The sequence below is a fragment of the Heteronotia binoei genome, chromosome 5, assembly GCF_032191835.1.
Source record: "Heteronotia binoei isolate CCM8104 ecotype False Entrance Well chromosome 5, APGP_CSIRO_Hbin_v1, whole genome shotgun sequence".
Lineage (NCBI taxonomy): Eukaryota > Metazoa > Chordata > Lepidosauria > Squamata > Gekkonidae > Heteronotia > Heteronotia binoei.
The window spans coordinates 156,001,949-156,028,816 of NC_083227.1; the positions used below are offsets into that span (position 1 = coordinate 156,001,949).

Consider the following 26,868-nt stretch of genomic DNA (forward strand, 5'->3'; position numbering starts at 1 on the left):
ATCAAACCTGGTTCTCCCAGATAACAGTCCATGCACTTAACCACTACACCAAACTGGCATAGATAGATAGATAGATAGATAGATAGATAGATAGATAGATAGATAGATAGATAGATAGATAGATAGATAGATAGATACTTGTTCATTAACATGCCAAAAATATCTGATGTGAGGACCTACAGAACTTGTATCACTTTAGACTTATTATAATTTACTAGCAGTAAAGCCCATTGTCAGAAGAAATACAACGGGCCCTAGAAAAGTATAGGGGGGGGGCATGATGAATTTGTAGGCGGGAGGTAGGATAAGCACACTAGCATTTGGTAATATCAGTAAACTAATATAGAAGTGAAGTATTGCCTACCCGATTGGTGTAGCCATTTAGTGGTTTCCCATGTTTGAGAACGTGGCCTGGAGAATGCAGCATAAGGAGCCACACAGAGTAGTGTCTTGATATCAGTAGTTTGGGAAGTAATCTGGTGTCCAGGGAACGTTTCAGAGGAATTGCTTGATATCTCCACTGTGCTAGAAGGCAGACATGGTCACAGAGGAGACAATGGAGTGCATTCTCTCTCTCTTGGGGCCATAGGATAGAATGGATTTGCATGAGCCTTTGTAGAGGTGGCCAAGAGCAGGAAGATGCGCACTATTGAAGGAAGCCTACCTCAGAGGTCAATTTTGTGGACAGAGCAGCAGCAGGGCAGCATTTTCGAAGGTAGCCCTGAGGGGCTGAAGGAGTGACGAGGGGGGGGGGGAGTCATTGCCTGAGACTGTTGGCTGGCTGCTTTTTGGAAATGAGTTTAAGGCTGAGAGCTGGCATTGGTCTGTTAGAGTTATTCTGTGAGTTGCTCAGCCATCATCTGAGGGAAGATCATTTTGGCTGTTGGGGGACGTGGCAAAGGTTGCAGTGGGAAGTAGGCAGAGAGTGTACCCAATGGTAGCACAAAGTGGTAACAGACAGCAGTGACCCAATAGACAGTGCACTGCAGTCCCACCAATCCCAACCAATCAGGATGGTCAGTTTTGCCAGATTTTGCCAGATTAAGAGGATAATCTGACCTTCAGAGCTGCAATACTGTGCAAAAGACCAGCATAGACCCACAGGGGTCACCAACCACTTATAAAACCACTGTATTTGTGAAAACTACTTAGTTGACAAAACTGCCACTGTTGCTAAACACAAGTAAGTGGTCATCTCTTGGTTTTCAGACTGGGCCTGATTCTTAGAATAGTAACTGAGGTAGGAGCTAGGATAAGGTTTACCTTCTTGAAGAGGCCTGGTAGTATGTTACGACTGGGTGAGCATTGAAATTGTACTTCATATATGGTATTTTGTATAAGCGATTTTTCATGTACGGTTAAATATATAAGTATTCGCGGTATCTAGCCGTAAGCTTTTGCCGTTGCATTCCAGTCTAGTGTTGCCAGGCATGGCCTGGGAGAGAACATGGAGGCTAGCAAAGGTGGTGTCATATCACTTGAAGAATTGCCAGAAACTCTGTGTCAAAACCATTAACTTCCCATTGATACCTAGACAACACTGACATTACATCTGGGTTTTCGCCTGAAAAGAAGTCATGCCTTCAGCCCAATGGCAATTTGCATGTTTTTCTTCTTTCGCTGTAGGAAGCCTGACAATCCTGCCTTTCTCCCTATCAGTAGGTAGTATTCTGTCTACATAATGTTTTGATGGCGTTTTGAAAGCGAAACTGTCAAAAGAAAGGCAAAAAAAGATTCATGGAAAACCAATGCATCCCCATCTTTAAAAAAAAGTTACTCCCATCTTTTAAAAGGATTCCAGAGGAGATCCAGGAAATTACAGGCCAGTCAGTCTGACTTCAGTACCGAGAAAGTTGGTTGAAACAAGGGCTTTTTTGGTAGAAAAAGCCAACAGGAACTCATCGGCATATTAGGCCACAACCCCCTGATGTCACCATTGTCACCAGCAGGAGCCCATTTGCATATTAGGCCACAACCCATGACACCAAGCCAGCCGAAGCTGCATTCCTGCTCAAAAAAAGCCTGGTGGAAACCATTATTAAAGAGAGAATTAGTAGGCACATTGATAAACAAAAGCTACTGAGTTTGGGTTCTATAAGGGAAGATCTTGTCTCACCAACCTGTTAGAGTTTTTTGAAAGGGTGAACAAACATGTGGACAAGGGGGACCCAATAGATGTTGTTTATCTTGACTTCCAGAAAGCTTTTGATAAAGTTCCTCATCAAAGGTTCCTAAGTAAACTCAACAGTCATAGGGTGAAAGGACAAGTCCTCTTATGGATCAAAAACTGACTAATAGGAAACAGAGAGTGAATATATAAATGGGCAATTTTCATAGTGGAGGGTGGTAAGCAACAGGGTACCATAGGGCTCAGTACTGGATCTGATGTTTTTTAACTTGTTCAACTCCAAGATCTTGGAGTTGTGGTAGATGACTCACTGAAAATGTGGAGACAGTGTGTGATTGCAATACAAAAGGTCAAAACTATGCTGGGAACTATTAGGAAGGCAATTGTCAGTTGTCAATTTATTCAGCCAATGACCAGTACAAATCAAAAGCAAAAACTATTCACTTTTTTACCAAACCTTTAATGGCATAACAGTTGCGAATAAAAATACACAGAATACAAAATTGAAACACTGGAGATAAAATCAAAACAAAACCAAGATTACAGATGCATTCATATATGGTCAGATTTAAATTTAAGGATGTCAGCCAAAAATTTTACCATAGCCTCGCTAACCTCCCACTCAGTATCATTCAATAAATAATAACAGGGTGGCAGAATAGACGCATCTGGAGAGAAAGAAAGCTTGCAAAATAAATCTTTACGGAGATGATGATAAATGGAACAATCAAGCAATATATGCTGAATTGAGTCAGGAATATTCGCTCCACAGGAACAGAGTCTGTCGCCTAAAGGGACTCGATGATATCTCCCTTGTAGAACTTTGGAGGGAAATGCATTTAGTCTAGCCAACATAAATGCCCTGCGATGACTTGGAATGGTTAAGTCTGATAGATAATGGGGCATTTTGCCACAGAAAGCATAAAGACCTAAGGATGCTGGAGAGCAAATATAAGGGTCTGTTGGGCGTAGTTTTGTTTCCTCCAACTCCAACAATCTCAATTTAATACATCTGAAGATATATGACTCATCAGATGTAAAAAAAATCATCAACCTCTATCCCAACTGGTTAAGTTTGGACATAAGAACTGCTGACCAGGATGAGATATATGGGTCTCTTTTCAGACAATCAAGAAAGCTGTTAGGATCTGTTCTAAAGTGAAATTTTGAGCCAGAATTTAAACACTGCGATCCAGGCTTTTGTCTCCACCAAAGACTGACCCACTTCAGAGCAGAGAGCAAAGTGGGACACACATTTTGGCATACCAAGAATTTGTCTAAAGAATGAGGCTTGAATGCCCTCCACTTTCCTGGTAAATGCTGAGATCCATATAGGGATACCATAGAGAGTTTGGGCTAGCGTGTTAGCTTTGAACACTTTAATTGCTGCTGGAACTAATTGATTGCCCCTTGCAAAGAAAAATTGTTTAATTTGAGCAACCGAACATTTAGCCAAGTTGACGGTGTTGTTACGACGTGAAACCCAGCTTAATTTGTGATTAAAAGTGATCCCCAAGTATTTAAAAAATTTTGTTTGCTCAATTGTTGAGTTGCCAATAAACCATCTCTGTGGGCGCCAGCAATTTGAAAAGACAACTGCTTTAGATTTGGCATAATTGATAGAGAGTGAATTGGGGGATTGAAAGGTAAGCAGAATCCTCTGCATTTGAGACTGATCATTAAGTGATTCGATGGTAATCAAGTCAATTTTGTGATAGTTCAGATGAAGAAGTTCACAGAGTTGAGATTTAACTAAAAGTTTACTTCTCCAGGATGGGGTTTTCTCACCATAGGAACAAACTGTGATGCATACCTTATTGGGCTGTAGAACCAATTGTTACACGTTCCTTTCATGGCCCACACTGAACTTAGACTCCATATAGGAGCCCCGGGGATCCATATCCTGTGTTGCAGACGGACACCGCTTTAAATGGGCTAAAGCTCCAATAGAGGTATCATCCAGATGGACTAAGAGAACTTTATCCATTGACACTGTTAGTCTCTATTTCCAAAGAAAGGTCAAGAATTTGATCTTCTATTCCCTTTAACTTTTTAAAGATACATTCCACTGTTCTTGCAATCAGGGTAATTGGAGGAAGCTCCTCAGAAGACATGGATCTTTCTTCATTATCACAACATATTTGTGACTCATGCTGTTTCTGCTGCACCTTTAAAGCCCCCACCCCAGACTGGAGTTGAGAGTCTATGACATCTTCATAGTCAGACTCATTAGTAAGTTCCTCCTTTTCTGCTGGCTCTAACTCGCCTTCTAGAGGGGAGAAGCGATTTGATGTTTTAATAGCAAATGACGGCAGAGCAGATTTGGACTTCTTGTTTAAGGTAAAAAAAGTCCTCTATCCTAAACTGTTTGCAAACTGGCAAAGAAGCAGATTCCTCCTCCACTTCTCTTGGCCGCTTGCCCGAAGCCGTTGGATGGCAATTGGCACTGTTCTGATAAAAATATATATATAAATAAAACAAATACCAGACAACTGAGGTCTTAAAACTTACAGATAAAAGTCACAACGTCTGCTAAGAGTATCTTAAAATATCTTTAAAAACCAAATTTGTCAGAGCCAACACCGTAGCCGACTGCACTCTGCCATGGTTTTCCTCTCTCGCAAAAACTATTCAATAAAACATTTAAGAATAAAAATGATCTAAATATAACAGGAATATCTCTAAGATTTAACATTTAAAATTGATCTAAATATAACAGGAATATCTCTAAAATTTAACATTTAAAATCCTTACATAAGAACTTAAAATCTGAACCTATTTTATAGCTCTAAAATTTAGAATCTATACCTAAAATTTCACGTCGAATTCTACAAGCTGCTGAGAAAAATTTAGCACAGCTAATGGTGACCTGTGGATTCGCACCCATCAAAAGCTTCCTTAAAATATCTGCATCAGAACAACCTAGGTAATTATTAAGCAGAGGGGAAATTACATTGGCTCGAACTTCCTGATAAAAATTACAACAAAACAGTGCATGTTCTATAGATTCCACCTCATCAGTGCCATATGAACAGGTTCTCTCCTTCATGGAAGTTATTTTAAATCTCCCATCTACAACTGCAGATGGGAGGGCTCGCCATCTTGCCAAGGTGAAAGCCCTCCGTTGACTTGGTACCTCCAAAATGGAGAGGTAGGTGCTGGGGCAACCACATATTTCAGCTTCTCTGGAGATAGGAAATTTGGGGTATTATTGCTATCCCTTTGGCGCTCTGTATCAAGCAATCTTTGAACTTGCTTGATCATAACCCCTTTGTTAAACAAATTCTAAAGAGAAGCTCATATTCTGTAGTTTAGAGTAGATGGCCTTCTCCCAAGAGGATTGAAAATTACCTTGCAGGACTAAAGCTGTCAGACCCTTTGGGTTGTGTACTAATTTTAACCAAAAGTTAATAGAGGCTAGACTTACCCTAGCTTCCACTTTAACCAACCCTGACTCAAGACGTAGACTGGCATTAGACACACATCTTGGAACCTGGAATAAAGCTCTCAAGAATCTTGACTGGACTTTTTCTAGAGGAGCAAAATGGGAAGGTCCAAGTATTGTCCCATGCATTAATTGGGGCAATGTTTTTGCCAAAAATAACCGTAAAGCTGCTGGTATATACATGCCTCCTTTGTTACAAGCAAATTTAAAAATGCCCTGTGTAGTTTTCTGGCCAATTCATGCGGCATAATCATGATGGGCAGTTCTACTCCCAAAGGAATGAATCATCACCCCTAAATATTTAAAATAGGATACTTGTTCTAGCCTATGGCCATTGATATACCAAGACCTTTCCCCCCTACTTTTGCCGAATGATAGAATTTTAGTTTTATTATAATTAATTTCTAGTAGGGTCTCTTCACAGTAGGAGTTGAATGCCTTGAGTGCTCTTTTCAGACCCACTGGAGTTCTGGATAAAAGAACCGTAACATCAGCAAATAGCAAAGCTGGTATTTTCCTGTTTGCTAAAATAGGGGGGTGAGTGTCGACAGAACTTGTGCTGCTAATCAATTTATTAACATATAAATTAAACAACACTGGTGCTAGAACGCATCCTTGTTTTACTCCTCTAGCTGTGGCTACCACATTAGAAAGTTGTCCAGCTCTGTCACAACTAATTCTAAGGGATGTGTTGGAGTGAAGGGTGCATATAAGATATAATAGCCTCTGGTCTATATTCATAGCTTTCAGTTTTTCCCACAAGAAGCCCCTGGATATAAGATCAAAAGCTGACCTTAAATCAAGAAAAGCGATGTACAATGAGGCTGACTTACTGGATGCAAATTTCTCTTTTAGATGTTGCATCAGTATACAAGTATGCTATGACTAAAGGAAGGGAATTGAAAACAAATCAGCCAGTATCATAATGTCCCTGTATACATGGATGGTGCGGCCTCATTTGGAGAACTGTGTACAATTCTTGTCTCTAAACCTCAAAAAAAAAAATTATAGCATTGGGAAAAGTGCAGAAAAGGGCAACTAAAATGATTGAAGGGTTGGAACACTTTCCCTATGAAGAAAAATTAAAGCGCTTGGGGCTCTTTAGCTTAGAGAAACGACAACTGAGGGGTGACATGATAGAAATTTACAAGATTATGCATGGGATAGAGAAGATAAAGAAGTACTTTTCTCCCTTTCGCACAATACAAGAATTCATGGGCACTCAGTGAAGTTGTTGAGCAGTCGGGTTAGAATAGATAAAAGGAAGTACTTCTTCACCCAAAGGGTGAACACATGGAATTCACTGCTACAGGAGGTGGTGGTGGCTACAAGCATAGACAGCTTCAAGAGGGGATTGGATAAACATATGGAGCAGAGGTTAATCAATGGCTATTAGCCACAGCATATTGTTGGAACTCTCTATCTGGGGCAGTGATGCTCTGTATTCTTGGTGCTTGGGGGGGCAACAGTAGGAGGGCTTCTATTGCCCTGGCCCCACTGATGGGCCTCCTGATGGCACCTGGGTTTTTTGGCCACTGTGTGACAGAGTGTTGGATTGGATGGATCTTTGGTGTGATCTAACATGGCTTCTTTTATGTGTTTAATGTAGACATAGTAAAGGTAGGTTTAATGCAGACATAGTAAAGGTAGTCCCCGATCATTTCCGACTCTGGGGTGGCATTGCATCACAATATTTTCACAGCAGACTTTTTATGGGGAGGTATGCCATTGCCTTCTGCAGTTATCTACACTCCCCCCCCCCAGCAAGCTGGGTACTCATTTTATCGACCTCAGAAGGATGGAAGGCTGAGTCAACTGTGAGCCGGCTACCTGAACCCAGCTTCCACCAGGATCAAAATCAGGTTGTGAGCATAGCTTGAACTGCAGTACTGCAGCTTACCGCTCTGCGCCACGGGGTTCCATAAGGTAAAGGTAGTCCTCAAGCACCAGTAGTTTCCGACTCTGACATAGTTAGGATTCTGTAAAAGAAAGTGAATCCCTCAAAGTAATATTCAGCCCTCAGCCCTTTGAGAGATTTAGAAAGGAAGGAAGGAAAGGTCCCCTGTGCAAGCACCAGTCATTTCCGACTCTGGAATGATTGCTTTCACAACGTTTTCACGGCAGGCTTTTTTACGGGGTGGTTTGCCATTGTCTTCCCCATCTACACTTTCCCCACAGCAAGCTGGGTACTCATTTTACTGATCTCAGAAGGATGGAAGGCAGAGTCAACCTCGAGTTGGCTACCTGAAAACCCAGCTTCCACCGGGGATCGAACTCAGGTCGTGAGCAGAGCTTAGGACTGCAGTACTGCAGCTTTAACACTCTGCGCCATGGGGCTTTGTTATTTAGAAAAGACCTAACTATAAATATAGACAAATGTCCTTGTTTTGCTGCCTGCCTTGGACTGCGGGAAGAATAGCCAATTTGTCAAGTACCTGACAGACTACAATTAATTGCTAGAAGACTATTTTCCCATAGTTTGCAGGTCTGATCTGCTTAATATATAACTGTAATGTACAGGCAAACTGACTTTTATTTGCTCATCCTGACAGGCCAGACAACTACCTGGATTACCATGAGTTTATAGCTGTATAGGTTCCCTCCTTTAAAAAACAGTGATCACATTACTTAATTAATTGAAGGAAATTTATATTTTGCTAAGAATGGCATATTTTCCTTCTAATACTCTGGAGCTGTCTGTTGCTTATTTCAGATTGATCATTCTCTGCGATAACCAGGCCACAATATCTGTTGCCATTTCTCTTTAGTTTAATTTCAAAGATGGCTTTGTATGTAGTTCCCTGGAGACCTATATTGACTAATTCCCCTTTGCTGTAATTAAAGGAGAAAAGGGGGAAGGAAGTCGTAAATGGGATTTAAAGGAAAGCTTTTATATTGAATTTTGAGAGTTACATTTTGTAAAACTTAAATGCTGACCCCAAAGGATTTTCTGAATATTTAATTTAGATTGTAGCCGAAGGTACCTTTAAAGTACCTTTAAAGAGTAGAATTTGTATTCAGTTCCCTTTTGTGTGCTATAAATAGACTTCCATCAATTTTAAATAGCACATTTCAGTCCATGTGTTCTGCTAAAGTAGTTTCCAGTTGCTTTGTAAGCAGTACTGCCCCCAAGAGTGGGGGGAGAAAGAAGGACTGAGCCATAATATAAAAATCTTTAATTTTTTTGTTTCATCAGGTATGTTATAGACTTCAGGGCCATTAGATAAATAAATTTAAAATGAGCATAAACAATTATAATTTACATTTCCAGTTCTTTCCTTAAATTAGGGTTTCATTGTCAATCAAACTAACTATTGGGCCAGTTCTTTCTTTTTTTTTTTTTTAATAGCCTCCACATTTAGGGACAGTATATCTCTGAATACTAATCGCTTAGGGAAAAAGGCAACAGACAATATTAATATTTTCTGCAGATATGAAAGCTACCTGATCTATACTGCAGAGAGAGCCATGAGATTAATCGATCACACTCAAAAACATTTTAAGTACCATTCTTATCAGAAATGGTGATGTTATGCATGTAAAATGTATGGATATTTAATCAACTTAAATTATTACGATTAATCATTACTGTAATGGTGACATCCTCTATGGACGTAAGTATTATTCCATGTTGCCTAAAGATACTAGAAATATTCTTGTAGATGCTAGTTAATATTTAATCTTCCAAGTTCTCCCCCACACACACACACATACACATCAAAGTGGATAATGATCTTCTTGCAGTCATTACACTCCATTGTACCACTATTTGCATGCAGTGGTACATGTAGTGTAGGAATTTTAAAAATGCCCTGAGTGTTAACATGTAATAGAACCATCACGCAACCCTTAAAATTAAGAAACATATTATCCAGAAAGAGTTACCTTTTTGTTCTGCTAGTTGAAATTGGATGATAGGAATAAAGAACTGTTACTTCTTAGACATTTTGTTGACCAAAGAAACCTCTTTGGGTTTCTATTCTCAGTTACAAATCCTGCTTGTCTGATTTGACTGATATGATGAACAACACAGGTTAGCTGAGCAGTCGGGTTAGAACGGATAAAAGGAGGTACTTCTTCACCCAAAGGGTGATTAACATGTGGAATTCACTGCCAGCTTCCAGAGGGGGTTAGATAAAAATATGGAGCAGATGGCTTCTCTTATGTTCTTAATTTGGTTCAAATTGGATCAGCGCAATATAACAATGAATGACTCACTTATTTCTAACCAGACTTCTTGTCATGATAGAAGCAATCCCAGGCCCTTAGTTCAGTGCTGTTTCCAAGACCTGCATTTCAGCGTGTTCATATGATGTAATTATACCATGTTCATGTGTCCTCCAATGGATGATAAGGTCTGAGGAACCATTCTATTAATCCGTCCTTTTATCAGGTCCATAACCCAGTCAAATGACTGGATATGTTCTCCCACAGTCTTTTGGCCTACATCTCATATCATTAAAATTCATTCTCATAGCAGGTTGCCTTTCATATCTCTAGCAAACTATCAGTTGCAAACTCTGCATATGTTTTTAAAAATGCTATGACATTATGTAGATCAGAGTGTGAGACATCGTTTAATGTATACTTGGTCTTTAAGGAAGAAAAATGGCGCAATATTGATGTAATTCTTAGCAATATTTTTAGTATTCATTATGAGCATATTTTTCTCATGTTCCCATTTTTGGTTGTGGTTCTCATTCACATATTTTTGTTTGGGGAGGGTGCCTTGATTAGAATTCAAAAGATCTACTTCTTTTTTTGATGAGACAGCTATATTCATGCAAAATACTGCTTGGCATTAATTTTCTTCGTTTTCTCATTGTTGCCCCTCATGAGTGAATGAATGGCCACAGAGATTGCTGTCTAAAGGACCTGCAACAATTCATGCATCGTCTTGCCATCAAGCTCCCTTACTGTATTAATTTATTTTTCACAGATACCTTTTAGATCGTTACAACTTAATAGATCATTTTCAGTGGGCCTGTCTCAAGGAAACATTACTCCCTCCCAAATATAACTTTTATTAAAATTTAAATCAAGGGGACATTACTAAATAGGGTTGCCAATCTCCAGGTGGGGGCAGGGGATCCCCCGGATTGGAGGCCCTCCCCCCGCTTCAGGGTCATCAGAAAGCGGGGGGAGGGGAGGGAAAGGTCTGCTGGGAACTCTGTTATTCCCTATGGAGATTTATTCCCATAGAAAATCATGGAGAATTGAGCCGCGGGTATCTGGGGCTCTGGAGAGGCTGTTTTTTGAGGTAGAGGCACCAGATTTTCAGTACAGCATCTAGTGCCTCTCCCGAAAATACCCCTCAAGTTTCAAAACGATTGGACCAGGGGGTCCAATTTTATGCACCCCAAAAGAAGGTGCCCCTATCCTTCATTACTTCCTATGGAAGGAAGGCATTGAAAAGGTGTGCTGTCCCTTTAAATGTGATTGCCACAACTCCCTTTGGAGTTCAATTATGCTTGTCACAGCTTTGATCTTGGCTCAACCCCAATGTCTCCTGGCTCCACCCCCAAAGTCCCCAGATATTTCTTAAATTGGACTTGGCAACCCTATTACTAAATGATTATAAAAAGTATATGCTGCAGAATTTCAGCACAAATAATATATTTACAATCCTAGGGCTTAGCTTTGAGTGCTGAAGAGAAAGAGGAGCAGAGCTGAAATGTTGAAGCAAACATGGAAGCCCTTTTTGTGCAGGAGCTAAATTTCCTTTCATAAAGGCAGGGGTTGTGTTGTAGAAAAGTAGGTGGTGGAGCTCATCCAGGATTGTTATACAGCTGCACATGGACAAGGAGGTGAAACTCTCAGAAGGAGGAGGTGGAACTCTCAGAAAGGTTCAGGAGCTGTGCTCCTGGGAGCTCCCACTGAGTCTGAGGCCTGCATAAAGGAAACGCTTGCATTCTGCACAAAATTTAAAAAGTGAGCCGCTATATAATTCCTTAAGGAATATGATAGTTTCGCCACTAAAATCACAACAAAGGAGAATTAAGTTTGTTAGAAAAGAATCTCACATTTTTGTGTAGATGTTAACACAACATAATAATGTGGATAAAATTTGGGTTCTGGTTTGTTTTGTCTACATATGCAATATGGGTAAACTTACAGTGCAATCCTAAGAAAAGTTGTATCCTTCTAAGATTTCAGTAGACTGGGGAGGTAAAACTGTCTTTAGGGTTTGTAGAATCTTTCGGGCTCAAGTGCCGTGTTCTACTGGAGAAAGTTTTCCTTCCAGACGTTTCGTTCTCTGCTGCGGAGAACATCCTCAGTGGCGTTGCAGCCGGAGCAGGCGCTCAGACCTTCTTGGCTGCTGTAGCAGCCACGAAACGTCTGGAAGGAAAACTTTCTCCAGTAGAACACGGCACTTGATCCCAAAAGATTCTACAAACCCTAATGATGTTACCAGCCGTGAAAACCTGAAATCTTTGATAAGACTGTCTTTGATCATATCATAGAAATAGATTTATTGCATACCAGCTTGAAACTCATGCTTTTCTACGGTATTTAACTACTGTAAATCCAGTTATAATACCGATGAAGTGAATATAACATTTGTTGAAGGAATTTAAAAGGAGTAGTTTGTAGTGTAAAAAACAAAGTGAAAAATATGTACATAAGAACATAAGAGAACATAAGAGAAGCCATGTTAGATCAGGCCAATGGCCCATCCAGTCCAACATTCTGTGTCACACAGCGGCCAAATATATATACACACACACACACACACAAACACACACACACACTGTGGCTAATAGCTACTGATGGACCTCTGCTCCATATCCTTATCTAACCCCCTCTTGAAGGTGGCTATGCTTGTGGCCTCCACCACCCCCTGTGGCAGTGAATTCCACATGTTAATCACCCTTTGGGTGAAGAAGTACTTCCTTTTATCCATTTTAACCTGTCTGCTCAGCAATTTCATCAATTGCCCACGAGTTCTTGTATTGTGAGAAAGGGAGAAAAGTACTTCTTTCTCTACTTTCTCCATCCCATGCATTATCTTGTAAACCTCTATCATGTCACCCCGCAGTCGACGTTTCTCCAAGCTACAGAGCCCTAAGCGTTTCAACCTGTCTTCATAGGAAAAGTGTTCCAGCCCTTTAATCATTCTAGTTGCCCTTTTCTGGACTTTCTCCAATGCTATAATATCCTTTTTGAGGTGCGGCGACCAGAACTGCACACAGTACTCCAAATGAGAACGCACCATTGATTTATACAGGGGCATTATGATACCGGCTGATTTGTTTTCAATTCCCTTCCTAATAATTCCCAGCATGGTGTTGTACAATATTTTTTTCTCTCTACTGAAGAACCTCTTTGTAGACCACATTGGTGGTTCTGCCCTGAGGTGTTAGGTCCCCAGGCTGCTAGGTGAGCTCACTCTGGAGCAGCCCACATAGAACTGCCCATGTGAGAAGTAGTTTTCTGTTAAGTCAATTCCTGCCACCTTCAGTGTCTGCCCCTGGGACTCGCTGATGATCATAGCAAAGCAGACCTTGATGAGGAACTGCAGGTGCCTGAACTTGAAGGGGTTAACTGATGGTATGAGTGGTATGACTATCCCTGAGCACTGGTGGTGAGCAATGTGGCCTCCATGATTTTCCTGTGGAGGGCCTTCGCTAGCAGTGGCGATATGAGGGTATATCCTGGCTGTTTGGTCTAGTAGGGTCCTCACACAGCGTTATCTCTTTGGGGAAACATATTTTACCTCTCTTCACCTCCTTAGGGGTCAAATTTCTAAAAATCCCTTCTTAGTGGTGCTGACATTATGGAAGGAATGCACTCCCCGAATTCTGTGCTTCTGAGTCCAGGTCACCTGTCCCACTGTACACTGCACCGATCAGAATGGCATGCTCACACAAGCAGTCCATGGATTTATCTGTGATAGTGGTGATATTAGGGTATATCCTGGCTCTTTGGTCTGGTAGGGTTCTCAGGCTAGGCCTGGAGGGATGGCTAAATTTCCATTGGGCTGGGGATAATCTCCATTCCTTATTTTTCACAGGAGTTCAGAGAATTCCCCAACTGTCTTCAACTCTACAGTCTCCTTAAACTAGGGTTGCCAAGTCCAATTAAAAAAAAATCTGGGGACTTTGGGGGCGGAGCCAGGAGACTTTGGGGGTGGAGCCAAGAACAAGGATGTGACAAGCATAATTGAACTCCAAGGGAGTTCTGGCCATCACATTTAAAGGGACAGCACACCTTTTAAAATTCCTTTCTTCCATAGGAAATAATGAAGTATAGGGGCACCATCTTTTGGGGCTCATAGAATTGGACCCTCTGGTCCAATCATTTTGAAACTTGGGGGGTATTTTGGGGAGAGGCACTAGATGATATACTAAAAATTTGGTGCCTCTACCTCAAGAAATAGCCCCCCCCCCAGAGCCCCCAATACCAACGGATGAATTTCCTATTATTCCCTATGGGAATCGTTCTCCATAGGGAATAATAGAATGCCCAGTAGACATTTCCCTCCCCCCCACGCTTTCTAAAAGGGGGGAGGGCCTCCAAACCAGGGAATCCCCTGCCCCCTCCCTCACACACACACACACTTACCAGATCTTCTTCCGGAGAACTCTTGTGAAAGCGAAAGCAAAAGAAAGGGCGGGGCTGTTCTCCCAAGCCCTTCCTGCTCGCTGCCCAGCCTTAAAGGGGCAGACATTTTACAAACGGCTCAGGAGCTCTATAATGAAGCCTACAGGTATGTTCTCCCCCCCCCACCCACCCCCCGCTCCCCACTTTTTGAAGACCGGGAGATGAGGCTGCAAACCCAGGGGACTCCCGCCAGAGCGGGGGGGTTGGGAAGCCTACCTTAAACTGGGTTTTACCTCAGAACACTGAGCTTTAGCAGCTGACCAATCAGAGATAGGGGCGTGCAAGCAGACAGTAGCCTACCAACACAGCAAAGCTTTACCCCTTTGGGAAAACACATTTTACCCCTTTTCACCCCCTTAGTGGTTGAATTTCTAAAAATCCATTCTTAGTGGGTGCTGATTTCATGGAAGGAATGCACTCCCTGAATTTCGTGTTTCTAGGACCAGGGGGTTGGGCTGGGCATTGATGAGTCAGTCAGGACACCTGTTTTTATAGAGAGAGAGGGCCAAAGGCCATGACATTCTAAATTTAAATTAAAAATATGGACAATACAAGGCTAATGAGAGATCAACAATAAAAAAAAAAGATTATGTGCAAATGAGTAAGAAGCAAAAAAAAAAAAGGGGGGGGGGAGGCTGGTCTGAAGCCACAAATGCTTTAACAAATGAAGCCCTAAGCACAACTTTTCATAGCTGTCGAGGCAATCAATGAAGACATGTGAGTGGCATGGGGGTCTACAGCAGCTACAAGAAAAAATAATTTTCTCTGTTGCTGGACCTGTGTGAAGGCTAGCTAAATTTACTGCAAATAATGAAGCTTTAAGCTCAAAACAGAGATGGCAAAACTAAACATTGTGAGGAAGGTCCTCTACTTCTGGGGCTCCACAGGGCCATGGGCATCAGGCAACAGGTTTTCGAGTTGTAATAGCCTGCTAACATGGTTTTTGGCAAAGTTAGGAAGAAGTGTATGACTGTGAAAGCTATAATAAATTCATGAAAGGTCATGTATATAAGTAAATTCAGTGGGCTTTGTGTGACTAACATTTTTTTGAGTAGGGACAAAGCTCTTTAAACCTGCATCTTCCTCAGTGTTGATGGAATCTGAAATAGCTAATCTGTGAATTCATTTTGACCTTAACTCCTGTGCTACTTTTGATGAAATTGTACAGTAAGTTATTTCAAAGTTGAAGAAGCTATACTATCATTATCTTCCTATTTTATTATTTTTGTTAGATTAGATGCAAATGTGTTTATTAGCAGCCAGATTATTAAGTAACTGAAAGTATTTAATTTGTTCTTGGCTAATTAAATACTTCCAAAATATCACTGTTCCACAGAAATTATGTTTTCCAAGTGGACTCTATTCTCTTGCACTACTAAAACAAAACGTCATACAGACTTTGATAAATAGATATGACTGCTTTTTATAGTTTGCCCTGCAGGTCAGGAGATTTAAGCATTACTGGACAAAGCAACTAAATGAATTCTGGAAATCTCCCATCAAAATGCCTTACCAGACATACAAATCTAGGGAGTGTCGGTTCAGGCGCCATTACTGAGCTCAATTGTGACAATCTCAAATAAGGATCTCTCATACTGTTAATTTATTTCAGAGATGGACTAGACTGTGTTTTACAGCACTTTTTATTTGTCAGTGTAATATGTAATGTTAGTATTTTAGAAATGAATGCTTTGCCCAACCTTGTCCTACAAAAATGACAGGGTTGTCAATTGAGCTTTGCTGTAATGTCAGCCTGTCATGACTCATAGAGAAGGGATGAAATATTTGATAGTTAATTTGTTCTTTCTGGCTTTCTCATTTTTCAGAAATAAAATGTTATAGAGAGTATTACACAAAAAAAGCTTAAGTTGGGAGCAAGGAATAGGATAAAATAGCAAAACAACCACAGATAAATTAGGAAACTTCTACATATTTGGATCCTCTTTGAGCCCTCATTAGGGAGAAGAGCAGGATAAAAATAAAAATAAAGTGACTTTGCAAAAAAATGATTTTGCAAATTAACAATAAAACCCAAATTTAAAACGGTGTGATAAGAACTGAACATGCCCCAGGAATACAGAACACTGAGAACAGTGGGGAATAGGTTAAAGGAGAGATAGGAGGAAGGAGAAATTAGTGTGTTCAAGCCAGACTAGTGTAATAGTTATAGCAGTAGACTAGGACAGGGGATTAAAACTTCCTCTCACCATGGAACTCACTGAGTGATATTTGGCCAGTCATTTATGTTAACCTAACCTATGAGTTATCAAAAGGTTGTTTTGAGGAAAAATGGGGGGAAAGGAGAACACCATGGAGGAGTGTAAAAATGTATACCAAGGTGGTGTCAAAATGTATCTCCCTATAATATAGAAGCCCAGAAATACTGGCCATGACTCACCTACTCTCCCATCCCACCAGCTTTCCCTTGCAAAGTGAAGCACCGCCTTGAAGCACTCCTCTCCCCCACTTGTAACAGTGAATATGAGAAGGAGGACAACAATGAGGCTGGCGAGCTCAGCAGCAGACGAAGCACCAGCAGCAACTTCTACATCCTGCCCATCTCGGAGCCCTGCAGGTGGCCCTGAGGTGGTCCTCCCAGCAGGCTGACGGGGCTGGCCAGTCTCTCCTTGCCAGCTGCTGGCAGCAGCTCTGTGTCCCTCCCTTCCAAAAGAAATCCCCTCAGCCGCCGGCCTGCCCGTGTCTCCTGTCCTACTGCCACCTCCATGGCTGGATCAGGCAACTCCAGCAGCAGCAGCATTCCCTAGCCTAGAGACACCTCCAGCTCCCAGGCCCAGCCTCAGAGCCGTTTTGCTGCTCACCTTCTCTGGCAGCAGCCACAACAACCACCCAGCCCCAGCTGAGCCTTTCTTGTCACCTGTGCCTTCCGGCAGCGGACAGTCACTGCTGCTGTGCCAAGCCCAGCCCCCCAGCTCCCACCTCAGGAAGTAGCCCAGTGGGGAGATGGGGAGAGGCCACCTTGAGTGGGGTATGCCACGGGAAACCTGGCTGAGTCTCTTGGTGGATTGCTGACTTGGGGATGGGAAGACAGCAAGATTGAGGGGGAATGAATGCCTTCACTTGGGGGGCTGGGGGTGGGTGGGAAGAAGTAACAGTAGGGGAGATGAATGCAAAGGGTTGGGGTGGGAAGACAGTAAGGGTGGGGGGGCGCTCACCCACAGCCTTTTTCTAGAGCCCATTGTATTTCCTCCAACAACAGGCCTTGTTCCTTGTTCAATAATAAATCCCTGAAAGCTGATAGAAGAGGTTTCCAAATTGTTCCCCTTCCTTGTGAATCTCAGAATTATTTATAAATAAATCTCTTATTAAGTGATTGCATCTTTATGTACATCTGTGTTTTATGTGAAATCTAGTTGTCGCTTGATACACAAACTGAACTACTAAATGACAATCACTGTAACACTAAGGTCCACAAAATTATTATAAATTGCAGGATGGTGCATTTGATTAATGATGGATTGGGTTATTTCATTAGATTCCTGTTTGCAAAGATTACATCTCTGATATGGATTTCTTTCTGTACATTGCAGACGGCTTCATTCCAATTACTTATATTGTGACTGCCATCTGGCTTGGCTTTCTGATTGGCTGCGTCAGAGACGATCAGTTGGACAGTTCACGTTCTGCATGGCACCTGTTCACCTGAGGGGATTTAATGTTGCTGATGTTCAGAAAAAAGACTATGTCTGCACAGGTAATGCCATAGGGTTATTGTTTTATTTTGTTCTGTCGTTTTATACTGATGTTCACATTAAAAACTAAATAAACCATCCTAGTACGAGTCCTATTTAGATGTCACTCTGCCAGTTCCAATCCAGTCATGACCCAGCTAAATAGTGTAATAATATTTTAAATTATTATGATTTGTTCAGAATGTTTTCTGAACTGCTGGGTTGTGTTAACGATTTGGTACTTAAATTGTCTTTTTTCAATTGGAGTCTTGGATCATATTAATGTGAAAGAGTAATTAACAAATAATACGATGGCATTACTCAGGGGAAAACCTTCTGAGCTTTATATCTGACTAGCATACAAATGGAGTGAATTAGCAAGTGCACGTGAAATACTGGTGTTTAATTTAACGCACTGTGAACTCGGGTGGGTATATATTCTGACTGAATCAAGAAGGAAATCGGCTTTGTTTTCCCAACTATGATATAAAATTTGGAGAGATGTAAATTTCCTTAAAATGACCAAACTTAGTGGGTGTTTTTGTTCCTTACTTATGTTGCCTGTTGGTGAAATCACATAGACATTGCTGTATTTGAAATATCATTTTTAGATTGGTGTATAGTTCTTTTCAGTCTACCGTAACTAATTTTTAAGATGGTTATTGTTAGCTCTGTATAAGATAGTTCCTCTACAATAGAGCATTATCTGAATTGTTTAATACTCATGCAGCATCTAGCACACAATAGTAATTTATTTGGTAACATTTCTTTTGGGTAAAGCATATGATTTCTTCAAGGTTATACAGGTAAATTGAAAGACACATGGGACATGTGAAAACTGTATTTGAATGTATATGCAAGTATCTTTCCTCATGCTGAGGTATTTTTCAGTCCAAGAGGAATCTGCAGTGCATGAAACATTCCCATTTGTACACAAAACTGTGCAGTGACATTAATGACTTAGACCAGATTAACTCTGCATAGGACTCTATTGTTAATGTCAGAACGCATATTTGTCCTCTTCAGCTGGTTCAGAATGAGATAACCTGCTTCCTGCTGAGGAGAACTGCTGAGATCCTGAATACCTGAAATCCAACAGAGCACTGACATATGTTATCAGTTTTCTTGTAGAATTCTCTTACTATTTATTCATTATTTTAATCCTGAAGTTCTGAATTGCCTTTCAGACAAAGCTATGCACCCAAAGCCATTTAACATAGCATAACATATGTTTAAAAAGGTAAAAATAGTCCCCTGTGCAAGCACCAGTCGTTTCCAACTCTGAGGTGACGATGCATCATGACATTTTCACGGCAGACTTTTTACAGGGTGGTTTGCCATTGCCTTCTTCAGTCATCCGCACTTTCCCCCCAGCAAGCTGGGTACTCATTTTACTGACCTTGGAAGGATGGAAGGCTAAGTGAACCTGGAGCCAGCTATCTGAACCCAGCTTCTGCCGGAATTGAACTCAGGTTGTGAGCAGAAAGTTTGGACTGCAATACTGCAGCTTTACCACTCTGCGCCACGGGGCTAAACATTTTTAGACAGTTTAAAATTTGCCTTCCGGAAGAGTAGCAGATGGGCACAAACCAGAGAAATAGAGATTGCATGAAGGTTTGAGATTAATTAATTTCATAAACCATGAACTTCCATGGACTTCAGTTTGTGAGGTCCATGGGGACTTGGAAGTGAGCTCAAAAGGGGTGGGGTGATCTAGAAGTGGGTTCAGGAGGCCTTTAAATGCCTCCCGAGATCACTTGCATGGACTGCTCCAACAGACCAAACAGACCACCTAAAAAACAATCCTGGTCCATGGGCAGTCTGTCAGAACTGCAAACACAAGGACCAGACTGATGGACCATGAGCTGCCCTCCCAGTCCATAACAAAATAAGATTCATGGCCTGGTCCATACTTATCTCTGGTGCCCATATTTATTTATTTATTTATTTATTTCATTTATATCCCGCCCTCCCCCACCTCGGCAGGCTCAGGGCGGCTAACAACATTTTATAAAAACATACAGTAATAAATAGAACCTTAGATTTACAATGTAAAACATTAAAACATTAAGCTTATTAACAAAGAAAGTTGAGCCTTTTATTCTAGAGGAAAGCTAGGAAGCTAGACAAGTGTTTAGCTGTAACATATTAAAATTTGCATTACACATATATTATTATTGTTATTATTATTACTAAAATTTATAGACTGCTCTTCCCTGAAGGGCTAAGGATAGTGCACAAGTTAAAATACAGAGAAAAAAAATATTTCAATCTACGATAGATCAATAGAATTTAACAATGGCCTAAAATTCATTTCACTCCCTCCTTTGGGTGGATCAGAAACCAGCCATGGAGAAGGCTACAATGAGAACCACAGTGTAAGCTGTTGCTGTCCTCAGCCATAGGCCTGGCAGAACATCTCTGTTTCACATGTTCTATGGAACTGAGCAAGGTCCTGCAAGGTGTGTGAAACAGAGATGTTTCACCAGGCCTATGGTGGAGGACAGCAATGACTCATTCTATGGCTCTCATGGTGGCAAGGCCCAACAGGGCACAGATATCATCAGGAAGAGAGTTCTACCAGGCTGGAGCCTGTAATAACTTGTGATCCCTTCTGAGGACAGCCAGATATTTTTTTTTGAACCAGGGACCATCAGCGAGAGTTGATATTCCAAGTGCAAAGCTCTTCATGGGACGTACAGAGAGAGGTAGTCCTGAAGGTATGCTGGAATAACCTTTCACTTGTCAGCCCATTCTGTAGCTTCCTCTAAACTTGAAGACATGTGTGAAAGAGAGATCAGAATTCTCACTGTATTTCAACAAATGCAAGAGAGAACATACAAAGATTTTTAATACAATAACTTATAATTCCTTTTGGTTTAACAGAGACAGATCACAAATAGGCTGAGCCTGAGATGAGAGGAAGCTTAAGACTTGTGTACACATGAAGAAGAGTTCTGGAGACAGGGCCTACGACAACAGTTAGAGACAGAGAAAATCTTAGTGTTCCATTATTTCTGATTGACTAATATACTGTTGTTTTTGAAAATAGGATCACTGTCATTTTTAAAAAAATAATATTACTCACTTAGCTGATGAAACAGGCCACAAAGATGCATAACAAAATGGAATGGTGGCCTTCTCTAACCTGACAGTAATTTCGGCATATTTTCGAAGAGCCTTTTCAAATAAGGCTTTAAAAAGGTTAACGTCAAATTAATGAGGGATTCCTAGCTAATTAGTAAATATACTTATTTACAGATTTAGTTTCCTGCCACCATTTATTGTACATTTGCCTGACTGCACAGTCAATAAATAAAAATACCTTTATTTTGTGCTAAAAATTTTCTTCCAGGGTGGCTGTGTAGACACAGCAGCAGACTGACATTGCCTCTGTTCTGATAAACTTTCGCTACTATAGGAGGTAAAACTTGAGAAATGCTTTAAAAACCTTCTGATCTCTGACATTAAAAACAAGAAATCTGTCAGTTTTCTCTCAGTATTTGTGGAAAGTTTTCAACCCTTTTCTGGAGTTGTATACCACTGTATGAGTATAATTACACAAAGACTTTTTGCCTGTTAAATGACATGAAAACTAGAATAATACCCTATACTTCTACAATTTTATTCCTTACAGAGTGATGTGGTGTGCATATTTGCCGGCATACAAATATCTTTTTACTGCATTATATCTATTTACAGTATGTTATAGAAGTGAGTACACCCCCTCACATTTTGTGAATATTTAAGTATATCTTGTCATGTGACAACACTGAAGAAATGACCCTTGGCTACAATGTAAAGTAGTGAATCTGCAGCTTGTATGACAGCGTAAATGTGCTGTCCCCTCAAAATTATGCAACACACAGCCATTAATGTCTAAACTGCTGACAACAAAAGATAATATACCTCTAAGTGATAATGTCCAAATGGGGCCCAAAGTGTAGTGTAGTGGTTAAGTGTGCAGACTCTTATCTGGGAGAACCGGGTTTGATTCCCCACTCCTCCACTTGCACCTGCTAGCATGGCCTTGGGTCAGCCATAGCTCTGGCAGAGGTTGTCCTTGAAAGGGCAGCTGCTGTGAGAGCCCTCTCCAGCCCCACCCACCTCACAGGGTGTCTGTTGTGGGGGAGGAAGGGAAAGGAGATTGTGAGCCGCTCTGAGACTCTTTGGAGTGGAGGGCGGGATATAAATCCAATATCATCATCATCATCATCGTCATCATCATCATCATATTTTGTGTGGCCACTATTATGTCCAGCTCAATGCCCAAAAAAGTCAAAACAGTGGTAGGGCCTTCTGTCTTGTCTTGTGCCAGAGGAATCCCCAGGTTGCTGGCTAGGTTCTCGAACATTGTTAACAAGTGGGAACACTGGCCCGACCCTGCATGGTCAATGAAAGGAGGTAATGTGCGGTGTCCCCAAGCCCCACCTTCCGACAGAATGCCCTTTCCAAAAATGTGCTAAAATGCTCGAAAGCAGCACAAGAGACAGAGCACCCCATAGGAGCACTGTTCATATAGAAACTGCTCTCGAAGGAAACCCAACAACTCAAAATCCCTGGGATGCACTGGCAGGAGACAGAATGCAGAGTTGATTTCCACCCCCCACCCCACCCCACCAGACCACCCCAACCACCTGATCAAAAGAGGTATACCTAACTGAGCAGAGATGGTCTGGAATCACGTCATTCACTGATCCATTCCACAGGTAAGACAGGTAATGGATCAGACAAAATCCAGCTTCTGCTTTTTTGGACACCACTCTCAAAGACCCAAAGGTTGGGCACTGGGGGGCTAGAAAATGGACCAATACCCATCCCTTGACACACTCCTGTATTTTTGCTCACACAATGTGTTCCAATCCCTTCCAATGTTTTAGCCTCTCCTTATCTTTCTCATCAAGCTCGTCCTTGGACTTCTTTTCCAGCTCCTGATAAAGGAGACTGAAGATGTCCATGTATTCCCCTTTTAAGACCTTTTCCCTTGTCACAACCATTAGGTGAACCCCTAAAGGTATAGCCAAATCACCAAAGGGGAGTGCGTGGAAAGGCAGCAAGCTATATGGTATTGGGGGATGGAGCAGGTATCTTCATGTCCCAAATTGGTTAGCCAGCCAGGGTGGATGCTGATGAGATGTGTGCTGCTAACCTCATGGCAGCACCCCGCTTGTGGTCTGCATGCTCGTAGACCCCAGTCCCCCGACTTGGGCACCCATAGTGGCGGGCATGGGCCAAAGCCCCCAACTGCCAAGGGGGGGCTTGGGTCTGAGGGGTTCTGCCTACATTGGCAGGGGCGGGCAAGGGTGGGGTGGAAAAGTCTGAAGGACTCCCATCTTTGCACTTCCAGCAGCAGCTGCCAGGGTTGGTGGTGGGGATCTGAAGAATTCAGAAGAATTCACCGGTGCCCAGCATCCCGAAGGCCAAGCTTACCCCTGCAGTGGTGTCCTCATCTTACTTTCTGCTTCTGTGGCCACCACAGCCATCGCCAGTGAATTTCCATTCTGCTCCTGATCGTCCACCAGCCCAGGGGCACCCTTGTTGCCCATTGGTGGTGGTAAGCCTCCCAATTGACTGCTGGCAGAAAGGTGTGCCAGCACTTCCTTCTGAAAGGAAAGTGTGATCACCTGACCCGAGCCTTTCAGACCTGCAAAATGCTTGGAAGAGGGTCCACCAGCCCCCCTTGCCCGCTCCAAAGCCAACAGTTGTTCCACAGTTGCCCTCCTCGTTTGACTCTCCTCCTCGTCCTCTGAAGGGGGGTGCGAAGAAGAGAAGAGGTTAACCTCCTTCACAACTGGTTTTGAGCTTCCCAAGGACATCTCACTAGATACTTTTGGTGAAAGTGTGCTGGATGAGATAGACTTTTGGACCACACAGCAATATAGTTCTTGTATTCCTTTTTGTGAAGTTGATTGTTTAATCACATGAGGCCTAATTGTAAGAGAAAGAAAGAAAGAAAGAAAGAAAGAAAGAAAGAAAGAAAGAAAGAAAGAAAGAAAGAAAGAAAGAAAGAAAGAAAGAAAGAAAGAAAGAAAGAAAGAAAGAAAGAAAGAAAGAAAGAAAGAAAGAAAAAGAAATCACTGGATTTAAACACAAATGCTGTAGTGCAGAGTCGGAAGAATATTGTATCCATGCATGCACCAGTGCTTCTGTTGTTTCATGCTTATCCTTTAGCTGGAGGTGGAGCCAGGAGACATTGGGGTGGAGCCAGGAGCAAGGTTCTGACAAGCATAATTGAACTCCAAAGGGAATTCTGGCCATCACATTTAAAGGAAATGTGAAGGATAGGGGCACCTTTTGGGGGGGTTTACAGAATTGGACCTCCTGGTCCAATATTTTTTGAAACTTAGAGGGTATTTTGAAGAGAGGTACTAGATGTTATGCTGAAAATGTGGTGTTTCTACCTCAAAAAACAGCCACCCCAGAGCCCCAGATACCTGCAGATCAAATTCTCCATTATACTTTATGGGGATCAGTCTCAATAGGGAATAATGGAGTGCCCAGCAGTGCCCTCCCCTCCACCCGCTTTCTGATGACCCTGAAGTGTGGGGAGGGCCTCCAAACCAGGGGATCCCCTGCCCCCAACTGGGGATTGGCAACCCTATATAACGCTTTGGAGAAAAAGACGTCTTGAAATGATGATGCAGGCACACCCCGTATTATGGATCCCAAAGTATGATCGCAGGCTGCCAAAAGTCTGGGAGCTGAGTAAAAACATTCTCAAGCGCTCTTCTGTAGCTTAATCATTGCTGATTGAAATCATTTGCGATTTAAAGAAACATCTTACATATCACCATGTAAGCTTGTGGAACGTGGGGCATAAAGGCCGTGTGGGTCTTATGCGAATAAAAGCATATAAGTATTTGAACCCTGTTACAAGGAAGCCGCTATATGTTATATAGTATTACCTGGTAAAAGATGCATTTTTGTTTTTCAATTGTTTCCAATTAACAGTAATAAAAGATTTCAGAGTGATTGGATGGAAAGTAATGGCCCAAATACAGCAAATTATGCTGGATGTGCAGAAGACCTTGTATGTATTTTTCTGATAGGACTTTGGACTTTTTCCCCCCTGAAACAGGCAGATCCCTATGCTTTTAATTCAACTGCTTCTCAAACTCCGTGGTAGTTCAAAAAGTTTCCCATGTGATTGTTGTGAGTTGCTGTCAGAGAAACAAAAGTCCAAAACACCACTGAGTACACGTGTTTTAGCCTTCAGAAATAGGTTTCACAGTTAAAAGAGATATTATAAGAAACAGATCAATACATTAACTTGTAATAATTTTCAAGATTTAATATTGTGTTAACTAAACTTATGATGGACTCAAATAGTTAGCCTTTGTGTATGTCCATTTGTTTTCTGACACATCATCTTCCATAACAAAAGATCAAAAGAGGGAGTGACCATTCTCACAAAGCCAGTGGTAACTCAAGTGCACGGACATCAGTTCTCAGTGGGATGGCTGACATTTCTGAAACAGATTTCCAGTTATTCTCTTTTCCTTCTGTCAAGGGACAACCCCCCCCAATATATCAGGCCAGCCAGTAGTAATTTCAGTTTTTGCACCCTTGGGGAGCTGTAGCTGTATTTCAGATCATGACATTTATAGCCCTATCTATCTGAACATTTTTTCTGATTCTTGTTCTTGCAGCGTCTCCTTAGTAATCTAAAGTGATTCTTCTCAGTGCTACATCAGTCTTTAGCTTTTCTATAATATATGTGATATTTCTGCAGTTTTAGGAACATACTGTGCTGGAACCATACATTCTCAGTCACTGTGCCAATCTAGGTATTATTCAAGAGGTGTATGCTGAATTTCCAGGAACTTTATTTTACAATGAACTGTGGTTGTGAGAAGGTGCTGCTGTTTGATCTGAGCAACATTCTCAGGGAGACTTTTTAACCCTTTGCCCTGAATTAGTTTAATGACCAAAACACCACCTCCAGACTGCAGGTTGCCCATGGCCGAGGGTGGGTGGGGGGAACAGATACATTAACATAAAACATCTAGCTACTGTAAGACTTTATTCCTCTTTGACAAAACGTATGCATTTAGTAAAAAGGTAGGTAAAGGTAGTCACCTGTGCAAGCACCAATCGTTTTCGACTCTAGAGCGATGCTGCTTTTACGTTTTCACGGCAGACGTTTTACGGGGTGGTTTGCCATTGCCTTCCGCAGTCATCCACACTTTCCCCCCAGCAAGCTGGGTACTCATTTTACCGACCTCGGAAGGATGGAAGGCTGAGTCAACCTGGAGCTGGCTATCTAAACCAGCTTCCGCTGGGATCAAACTCAGGTCGTGAGCAGAGGGCTCCGACTGCAGTACTGCAGCTTTACCACTCTGCGCCATGGGGCTCTTTATTTATTTAGTAACATAGCATTAAAAGAAAACTAGATTTTTGAACCACCATGTAATGTTCCCAGTACTGTGGAAGTCCCACTGTTTCCCCCACTCCTGCACTTGCAGCCAGCCAGTGAGCCGTGAAAGTGTCAAGTTTGCCCAGAGGGCTGGTGACATAAAGGAATCCAAGCCTTTCCCCTTGACACTTCTTTTCTGACCCTACCAACTGTTGCCAGAGTTTTGGAAAGCCCTGGTAAAATGGCTGTCACCATCTCCTGATTTCTCTCTTCAAAAAACCTCCCAGTGTCAAGGGGAACACCTAGTATTTCATGGATTGTAACCTATTTCATCAGATGCTGTGAGCTCTAAACTAGATGAGATGGTGGAACGTTTACACATGAATTCTTACAAGGAAGAATTACCAATGAGAGTTACGCATAGGGAAGTAAAGTGTGCAAAACATTATTACCTGTGCTCTTAGACTCTGAGAAGAAGCTGTAATCCCTATTATGACATAACCAGATGTTTGAAAAAAAATTATTTTATGCTCCAAACATCTACCTGAATACAGCTGCCTGATGGCTGGTTGAAGGACCAGGAAAGTTGAAATGGTCACCTCCAATTTCTGTAGTAATTTTTGCTTTTGTCAGATTTATGTATGTT

The 26,868-nt window shown here is 41.7% G+C and overlaps 1 protein-coding gene across 1 annotated transcript in view; it reads left to right on the top strand.

Annotated features, from left to right (window-relative positions):
- SLIT3 (slit guidance ligand 3) overlaps positions 1-26,868 on the top strand; it is an 884,772-nt gene that overhangs the window by 538,387 nt on the left and 319,517 nt on the right. The window contains exon 8 of the mRNA XM_060240620.1: positions 17,726-17,889. Within this exon, the coding sequence (XP_060096603.1) occupies positions 17,726-17,889 (164 nt within the window). The remainder of the gene's footprint in view (positions 1-17,725; positions 17,890-26,868) is intronic.